The following is a 10,205-nucleotide window of genomic DNA, read 5'->3' on the forward strand; positions in this document are numbered from 1 at the left end:
GCTAGAGAACCATGCTGGCTGGCAATCGATGTTACCTAAATGAGTGTGTATGTGAAGATCTGATCGTTTATGTAGCAGAGCCAACTGTTGAGATAGGCATGTATGACAAGAAGCTGATAGCTGCTTGGACTTGCTAAAAATTGAATTACTTTTAAGCAATACAGTGTTTAGTGAGGAGAAGTGGCTATGCCTCAGTATATTTCCAATGCCAAGAATATGCTGGTACCTAATTAGGCACCTGAGTCTTGTGCCACCCTGTGATAGAATCTGCATTGCATGCCATCCATGCCAGGAGAACCAACCACCAGTCCAGCAACTGGAATGGATGAGAAGCCCTCAAGTGGACACTGTAAGGTGGAGGGTTATTGAGATAGTACCTGAAACAATGTCCTGAGAGCACCACGTTGCTGGATTTGACGTTAATAAAGCTTTTGCTCCAGGCATATTGATACCTCAGAAAAGCCTGTGTAATTATAACAAAATTAGAAGTTTATTTTTTCTTTATTGAGTGTTGTAGTACAATGGGAACTGACACAGCAAAATTTGTTAACATTGCTAGAAAGTGGGTTACGTCCTTCTAAATTTCACTGCGTCTACCAACTTGTAGGCAATAGGGATATGGTACGACCAATTTAAATTTTATATTTTAAAATACCACTCAGAAATGTTGAACTTAATATGATGATTTGAGCACAGACATCCAACTCTCTAATTCCCCATCCTTGTGACTGATCTTGTCCTGAAAAGAATACAAAAGAGAAGAGAACAAATAACAAGACTACCTTTTGCCTCAATTCTTAAGGACTTTTCTTCATTCTTAAAGACTTGTGTAGATGGATCTGAATTGATCGTGAGGGATGACTCAAAGCCTTTTCTGAGAAAGTTTCTGTTTCTTAGGCAGCAAGTAGAGGAGATTTGAGCAAGGTTTTATTAATGTCCCTGAGTTTGGAGGAGCTAGGAGGGCATACTGAGTGACTGTTGAGGGACCAGATGAGAATGTCAGTATTTGTTGCAATAGCTCAGTAGTAATAGAAGCTCTATTAAACAAAGCCAAAGATGGACAGGTCTTCTCTCTGACTATCCTATTCTGAAGAATGGGACAAAGAAGGAAAGTACACACAACATGGCCAGATCACAGGGCTTCTCGGTCAAAGAGAAAACTGATAAAGCCAGTACCTGGTGGGTTGGCCTCATCAAATGTGAGAGACACTCTGTAGGTTCCCCTCAATTCCTGAATTCTGGTCGATCTTTATTTTTTTTGCGGTACGCGGGCCTCTCACTGTCGTGGCCTCTCCCGTTGCGGAGCACAGGCTCCGGACGCACAGGCTCAGCGGCCATGGTTCACGGGCCCAGCCGCTCTGCGGCATGTGGGATCTTCCCGGACCGGGGCACGAACCCGTGTCCCCTGCGTTGGCAGGCGGACTCTCAACCACTGCGCCACCAGGGAAGCCCAAGAATAATTTTTAGAAGACACTAGTTGTCTCTAAGAAACATTAAGTGGAACACAGGTCACTATGAAAATACATCACTTTGCCAGTTTGCTTCATAATTTACTTTAAAAAGTTGTGTAGCTTTCATCATACGTGACTTATACAAATGTCTTAATAAGCATTTTTAAAAGTTTAAAGGTATTTCTAAAATCGAATAGATTCTTTTGATTTTTTTTTAAACCTTTAGCCCTGTTGTTACATTTACTGTGTATCAGTGTAAGAGACTGAGTTTGTGTGAAGGATACAAATTTACACACATTTTATAGCAACTTATACCCTAACATCTACAAAATTCACATTTATAATACAAGCAAGTACAAAGCCAGGATAAAACTGTTGAATTCCAAAAAGCCAAACTGTATACTATTTTTATTTTGTCCCCTTAAAAAAAGTTCAGCTTCGGCACCAAATTCATAAAGCCCTCTTAGAAGTTTGGAAAAAAAAATTCCAGATATATTTCAGCAAACACAAACAGTTTTTCTGTGCTGGTGAAGTAAAGGATTTCCCATTTTCTTCTGGCCCCTGAGTCTGCGTCCCATGGTAAGTTTAACAGAGTTCTTTCGCCGTGAGTTTGTCGGGAGGCTTGCAGGCTGAGCACCGCTGCTTCAACTTAAATCATTTTGTCTATGCTTCTTCACAAGAGGGCCAGAGTTGGATTCTTCTAATGTCCTTTTGAAGTTTGTTGGAGGGGTTCTTTCAACTTCTTGAGCTTTCATTTGACCTGGGATCGACATCTCTAAGTTTTTTTGGTCCATGATGGTGTTTGTTGAATTGGTAGGCACAAGGCCAACTGACAGGCTATTATTCAAAGCATCATGTATCCTTAAAGTCAGGGCTTTAGTGCAGTTTTCTTCAAGTGGCTCTGGATCTTTTGAGGATATGACTGCAGCCTGGACATTCCCTCGAGCTATCTCAGTTGCGACTTCTAAATAATTCTCTGAGAAGGCATTACTACGAACAAGAGCAGGTATGTGGTCCTTAGAGTTCAGCCTTGGCCATGGGTCCTCCTCCAGTGACTTGACTGGTGGTGTAGAACATGGAGAAGGAGTCATCACGCAGGTTTCTTGACTATTATAGGAAGGGCCATCAGTCAGGTTCAGATAGAGCTCGTCTTCATTGGTGAAATCTCCCTGAGTGCCCACTCCTGGAGAGATGCAGATTACTATGGCACTAGTATTATCCGCTCGAAGCCTACGCTGCCTCCAGCGGCCTAGAGCTCGATTCACAAGCATTTTGGCACAAGACTGTCCATGCTCACCCATCAGGTATTTTATCTCCTCTTGGTCCTGGCACATTGAGATGGCATCTTGAGGTGGAATCATATTCCAAAGACCATCACTCCCCAAGATAATATACTTGTGCTTCTGGGGATCAAGAGTGTGGACACTTGTGTCTGGTTCAGGTGACACCACAAACTCACCACTGAAGAAATCATAGCTCCAGAAATCCCCAAGTGCTCTTGCTACTGCCAGAAATGGAATCTGGTCAATGACTGTGCTCCTTCTCACAGGTCCACTGTGAGTGAGCCGAGGTCGTTTCCAAACGACACGATTCACCCCAGACTTGTTCATCACGCTCCCACCAAGTCCTTCAATTCGTTCTCTTTCCTTGGGAAGTTCTGGCTTATGGTCCTGTGTCACCTCCACAGCTCTGACAAAATCATCCTTTGGGTCATCCTGCATTCCAAGAACCACCCCTGAGTCACCCACATGAGCTACATACATCTTCAGGCCCCGTATGATGACCACACTGGCAGTTGTCCCTGACGTGCTGGGAAGACCTTTCATAGTCTTTGGCCATTCTGCCAGTTTCTTCCACATGGCGAGATGACAAGCGAGGAAGCCTTTGCGGATGGCAGCGCACACCTTCGCCGGCTCGGAAGAGGTGAAGCCCTTCTGCTTCTTGATGAAACCCCACAAGTGCTCCCGGGCAAACTGTGCCGCCTCCCGCCCGCCGTGCCCGTCGCACACGGCGAAAAAGGCCACTGAGGAACGACGGCGACAGCAGCAGCCGGGAGCCGGCGAGGCCCCGGCGTCCGGCGGCGCGTCGCAAGCCTCTCGGGCTGCCACCGCCGGGCCTTTCCCCGAGATTTCGCCGCCAGGAAAAGCCAGCGGTGACCGCTGCGGAGGCAACGGCTGAGAGAGAGACCGCCGCGGCGAGGGTTCTTCTTCAGCCGTGGGCTCGGGCTCCACCACGATCTGAGTAACGTCCTCCATGTGCTTCCTCCCGCCCTGGTCTGAGAAGACGCTCACTCCCAGGGAGTACAGCCCCGCCATGGCAGGCTGGCCGAGATCCCGCCGGTCCCACGCAGCCCGCCGAATGCGGCAGCGGGATGCACACTCGGCGCTCGCCGGCCAACTATTGTTTATCTTCGACTACGTCGAGAAGGGGGAGGGGCGCGCACGAGGTCGAGACTTGTCCGCCAGAGCTGGGCAGAAGCGCCAGGGGGAAAGGAGCCGACCAGCTGCGTCTGCGCAGTGCGCCTCCCGGGAGGGTTGTTCTTCACACTCTGTTGAAGTCAGGCTTGGCCATGAGACTTGTTTTGGCCAATGCAAAGTGACCCTGACCCAGCCTCATGCACAGCATCCCGTTCCCTTTGAGTAGAACGCCTCCCCTCCCCGAGTTGCCTACTTAGAGAGCTGCTACTCATCCCAAACAGTCAGCTGGCTCAGAAGCCTCAGCCCACCTATTCAGGCAGGTGTCAAGAGCAGCCTGCTCATTCCTTTGTGGTAGCTCTGGTCATATTATTCACTTCCACACCTTCTCTCTCCCACCTGGAGATCCTTGTGGGCAGAGGATAATGTTCTAGTCATCTTTGTCACCCTGGCACCTTATATAGTTCATGGCACATAGGAGATACTTAATAAATCTTGGATCAAGTGAGTGAGTGAAATGATTTCTGCAATCAGTAGTTACAGCATATATTGGACAGTTCAAGCACGTCAACATTCATTTATTCGGCAGACATTTATTAAGCTCATTCTTTGTGCCAAGCATCGTGATAGGTGCCAAGATTACATTTGTGAATAAGTCCTGGCATCTGTCCTCGTATTGCTTAGGAAACCTACAAGAAGATAGACAGCCATATACAGTGGAAGGCAGGAGTCTGGCAAGAAATACAGTTTCATGAATCCCCCCCACATTGAAAGATCAGAGAGCAGAATAGAGGAGTGGGGTGGGGGACTTCCCTGGTGGTGCAGTGGTTAAGAATCCGCCTGCCGTTGCAGGGGACACAGGTTCGAGCCCTGGTCCAGGAAGATCCCACATGCTGCGGAGCAACTCAGTCCGTGTGCCACAACTACTGAGCCTGCGCTCTAGAGCCCTCAAGCCACAACTACTGAGCCCACGAGCCACAACTACTGAGCCTGCGTGCCACGACTACTGAAGCCTGCACGCCTAGAGCCTGTGCTCCACAACAAGAGAGGCCACTGCAGTGAGAAGCCCGCGCACTGCAATGAAGAGTAGCTCCCGCTCGCTGCAACTAGAGAAAGCCCATGCGCAGCAACAAAGACCCAGCGCGGCCATAAATAAATTTATTTTTTTTTAAAAAAAGGGGCTTCCCTGGTGGCGCAGTGGTTGAGAGTATGCCTGCCGATGCAGGGGACACGGTTCGTGCCCCGGTCTGGGATGATCCCAGATGCCGCGGAGCGGCTAGGCCCATGAGCCATGGCCACTGAGCCTGCGCGTCCGGAGCCTGTGCTCCGCAACGGGAGAGGCCACAACAGTGAGAGGCCCGCGTACCGCAAAAAAAAAAAAAAAAGGAGTGAGGTGGGGCTTGCTCAGGTTAAGTTCTGTACAATGGCTATGGCAAGAGGTTGTTGAATTAATGGCTGTTATGATTCCATACGGAATGTTGGCCATGCAGGGGTGCTATTTACTTCTTCAAATCCTCATTATTTAAAACATTTCTCTTATACTCCTGATTCTGGGACTAGCCTAGGTGGTCTCTGTCAAACCCCACCTGCCAGCCTTGAAGTTCAGCACACTTCCTCACTTTTATGCCTTCTGAGGGGATTGCTGTCTGTGACTGGGGAGAGCAATTCAGGATACACATTACTATGCGTTCTCGGAATTCATCCTCAGGTCTTAAATGGTGTGATCAGCTAGACAGTGTCTCCTGACCTTGAGAAGGAGCGATTGGCATTAGGAAGCACGCTGAGCTGATGCTGCCCTGCACTTAGTCTCTAGACTGCTGCTTGGTTCCAGGAACGAGGTAAGAGAATCATCATAGCTTTTCTGAGGGCTCTGTGAGCAAGGAAGAGATGAGGCTTGATGAGGCTGGAAGAGAAGACAGCTGTCGTTTGATGAGCACCCATTAGGTATCACGTTCCTTCCATTCACTGTCTATGTAAAACTTTCTAATAAACTTCATGAGGTAGGCATTATATCCCCATGTTATAGATGAGGAAACTGAGGCTGGATGGGTGCATTATTTGTCCAAGGTTACACAGCCCAAAGTGGTGACATTCGGTTTTAAAACCAGGTCTGTCTCTCTCCGCAGCTCCAAATTCTCTTTCTTCATGTGATTTGCAAGATAGAGCCCCTGCCCTTGTAGCATTTGTAACTTGCTTAAGGAGACAAGATTCCTGAAAGTATGTTTCATAAAGAGAGGTGACAGCGACTGACAGCTGATGAAAGAGCTACTTTTATGGACATGGGAATGGCCACACGATATTGCTAAGGAAGAAAACGCCAGCTTGAGAATAGCGAGGTAGGCTCCAGCGGAGGCAAACAGTGAGGTGTATCGTGCCCCCTACCCAGATCAAGATAGCCCAGACGGCTTCCTCACGTCTTCTGCCAGTCAGCCTCCTCCCAAGGGTCAACCACTGTAATGATTTCTCTTACTATAGGTTAGTGTAGATGACAAACAAAATAATTTAGTATCTGCTCTTTTATGTTTAGATGCTTTTACCACATTTTGTCTGTGAGGTTTATCCATGTTGTTACGTGTAGCAGAGGCTTTTTAAAATTGCTGAGTACTGTTCCATCGACTGAATATACCACTGGTTGATGGATATTTGGGTGGCTTCAGATTTGGGGCTTTTGTAAATACTATGAACGTTCTTTTACATGCCCTTTGACTGACCTATTCATGTATATCTCTTGAATATCTATAGGTAGATAGATACATTGATATAATTTTATATTAATTAAGTATTTTATGAGTGGAATTGCTGCATCACACAGGTTAGGCATATGCTTGGCTTAGACAGATACTGCCAAAAGTTTTACAAAATAGTTGTAATGAAGTATCCTGCTTCCAGCAGTGTAAGAGAGTCTTAGGTACTCTGCAGCCTCCTCCTTCATAGTCTTTTCTAGTTCCCCGAACACGGATTGAACCCATGCCCTCTGCCTCGGCAGGCGGACTCTCAACCACTGGACCACCAGGGAAGCCCCTGGGTAGTCTTTTTAATATGCCATTCTGGTGTTAGTATAGATGTAACATGTTATGGTTTTAATTATATTTCCCTAATGACTAATGATGTTGAGTACCTTTTTCACATCCTTATTGGCCATTTGGATATTCTTTTTGTGTAGGTAGTAGCGTTGGGGTGAGGGTTCTAACTGTGCCTGCAGGGGCTGGCATGGTTTGAACTTCCACTGGCACCAGGAGAGGGAGCCCGCAGGGTTTCTTACAAGCCTGTCCAGGTGTGGGGCAATAGGAGAAGAGGGGAGAAAGAGGTTTGAAAGCTGTTAGTGATCAAATATCAGTAATGAAGTTATACTCTTTATTACAATGTTGCTCAGATCTGTGGTGATAAGATAATAAATCTGAAATAGCCAATACTTACCTTGTTGCCTACACTTGGAACACAAGATAAATAAGTATGAAAATGAGATACTGATTATCTTAACTCTTTGGTCTGGACCAGGGAACTAGCCTTTAAATGTGGTATGTCCTGCTTGGCTGAGCTGTGACTGTTTTACAGGTGAGAACTAGGTGGTAGAATTTCAGAAAAAAAAATACAGTCGTGACAGAAGCATGGAGCCTTGACTCCCCAAATAGTAATAAGCTTAAAGAATATGTCTTATGTAAATTATTTCTTCTCAATTCTCACAGAGACTGTGGAATAGAGAGGGAAGGCATCATTTTATATTTGCCTTTATTTAAACATTTTAATAATGATTTAATTATTTTAACGTTAAAGTACATGCTGACCATAAGGTGGTTTACAGCCTCATCCCTGGTCATGTGCCTTGAGTCTAAATTTTCTCTGACCTGCCATTAGAGACAAAGTTTAAGAATTACTGCATAAGGGATGCACCTCTTAATAAAACAAGGTCCTAATGTTCCAGAAACAAAAGGAGCCACCTGGAGGGAGCAAAGGGCAGTGGGACTGGCAGGCCCTAACTCACCCCTCTATAATTTGTTGTCTTTCCCTTAGAGTTACTGAATTTTCTCCTCTTTGACAGTGTGTCTGACCCTTAGTTTACTCAGATATGGTTCCTCTCTAGCCAAGGCAAGGACAAAAATCCATTTTACACTTTTCCCCAATTCCTTGAGTGGTGGAGCCTAGATTTTGAGGCTTACTTTTTCCATCTATAAAATGGAGACTATAACATCTACTTGTGGGGCTATTATAAATATTTTTTAAAAAATTAAATGCGAGATGCATGAGGGAAGGGATGTGGGAACAGATGTATATGTATGACTGATTCACTTTGTTATAAAGCAGAAACTAATTAAAAAAATAAATAAATAAACTTTAAAAAAAAAAATTAAATGCGCATGAAGAAACCTTGCACTATATACCTGATCATTGTGGATGCTCAGTAAGTGTAGCTAATTACTCATTGAATCCATCCATTCTGGAAGTTGATATAACTGATATAGACTCCGAGCTTCCTTTAGGCAAGGGTGACTAACCCCCTGGTTTGCTCACTACTGTCCCAGTTTTAGCACTGAAAGTTTAGCATCCCAGGAAACCCCTCCTCAGGACACAAAGAGTCCCAGTTTTTGGTGATGGATGCAGAAGTCTGGGGGAGAATATAGAACCCCGCAAGGCCACCTGAAAAATAGGGGCTGAAATCAATACGATTTTTAGTGTCAGATGGATATGGCATAGATTATCTGCCTTCTGTAGTTGCTGTTGCTTATTTTTTTCCCTTACCATTGATGCAGGCAACCATGATTTATGGTTCACAAAACTGGAGCATTCATTGTAACGTCACTCCAAATGATGTGACTTAAATGTCCACCTTAAGTGTGTTGTAATCATGAGCACTAACAGTCTATTTTTCATTTTGCTTGTGGATTAACTATTGGACTTTGTATTGAGATAGTGCTAGTTTAATTTTTGACACTGAATATCATGACCATGTTTTCTAAGAGTTCAGATAATGAAAACAAGAATGATTATCCTACCAGTGCCAGTATGACACAGGCATCACTGAAAAAGAAGGCTAAATGACTTATTGTTTTATTGAAATATAGTTGATTTACGATGTTGTGCCAGTCTCTGCTGTTCAGCAAAGTGACTCAGTTATACACATACATACATTCTTTTTTTTATATTCTTTCCCATTATGGTTTATCCCAGTAGATTGGATATAGTTCCCTATGCTATACAAGAGGACCTTGTTGTTTATCCATTCTAGATGTAATAGTTTGCATCTACTAACTCCCAGTCCATCCCTCTCCCTCTCCTCTTCCCCCTTGGCAACCACAAGTCTGTTCTCTATGTCTGTGAGTCTATTTCTATTTTGTAGATAGGTTCATTTGTGGCATATTTTAGATTCCACATATAAGTGATATCATATGGTATTTGTCTTTCTCTTTCTTAGTATGATAATAACTAGTTGTATCCATGTTGCTGCAAATGGCATTCTTTCTTTCTTTTTGATGGCTGAGTAGTATTCCATTGTATATATGTACCACTCTTCTTTATCCATTCATCTGTTGATGGACATTTAGGTTGTTTCCATGTCTTGGCTATTGTGAATAGTGCTGCTATGAACATAGGGATGCATGTATCTCTTTGAATTAGAGTTTTGTCCAGGTACATGCCCAGGAGTGGGATTGCTGGATCATATGGTAATTCCATTTTGAGTTTTCCGAGGAACCTCCATACTGTTTTTCATAGTGGCTGCACCAACTCACATTCCCACCAGCAGTGTAGGAGGGTTCCCTTTTCTCCACGCCCTTTCCAGCATTTGTTATTTGTAGACTTTGTAATAATGAGTGACGTGGAGCCTCTTTTCCTGTGTGCACTGGCCATCTGTATGTCTTCTCTGGAGAAATGTCGATTAATGTCTTCTGCCCCTTCTGCCCATTTTTCGGTTGGGTTGGGTTTTTTTGGGTTTTTTTTTTTTTTTTTTGAGTTGTATGAGCTGTTTGTATATTTTAGAGATTAAGCTCTTGTCAGTTGCATCATTTGCAAATATTTTCTCCTATTCCATATGTTGTCATTTCATTGGTTTCCTTTGTTGTGCAAAAGCTTGTAAGTTGGATTAGGTCCTTTTTGTGTGTGTGTGTGTGGTATGCGGGCTTCTCACTGTTGTGCCCTCTCCCGTTGTGGAGCACAGGCTCCGGACGCGCAGGCTCAGCAGCCATGGCTCACGGGCCCAGCCGCTCTGCGGCGCGTGGGATCTTCCCGGACCGGACACGAACCCGTGTCCCCTGCATCGGCAGGCGGACCCTCAACCACTGCACCACCAGGGAAGCCCAGGTCCCATTTTTTTAATGTTTGTTTTTATTTCTATTGCCTTGGGAGA

At 45.0% G+C, this 10,205-nt stretch overlaps 1 protein-coding gene across 1 annotated transcript; it reads right to left on the reverse strand.

The window, feature by feature from the left end:
• Positions 1-432: 432 nt before the first annotated feature.
• On the reverse strand, positions 433-6,534 carry LOC308624473 (protein phosphatase 1D-like). The gene has a single exon (XM_081247714.1). The coding sequence runs from the start codon at positions 3,764-3,766 to the stop codon at positions 2,096-2,098; it is 1,671 nt and encodes a 556-aa protein (XP_081103840.1). The 5' UTR covers positions 3,767-6,534; the 3' UTR covers positions 433-2,095.
• Positions 6,535-10,205: the final 3,671 nt, after the last annotated feature.

This window comes from Mesoplodon bidens (assembly GCF_964165515.1).
Source record: "Mesoplodon bidens genome assembly, chromosome: 10".
NCBI classification, from domain to species: Eukaryota; Metazoa; Chordata; class Mammalia; order Artiodactyla; family Ziphiidae; genus Mesoplodon; species Mesoplodon bidens.

What these genes read in the sequence shown, in the direction of transcription:
- LOC308624473 (XM_081247714.1), bottom strand. Translation starts at nt 3,766, where the DNA reads ATGGCGGGGCTGTACTCCCTGGGAGTGAGCGTCTTCTCAGACCAGGGC.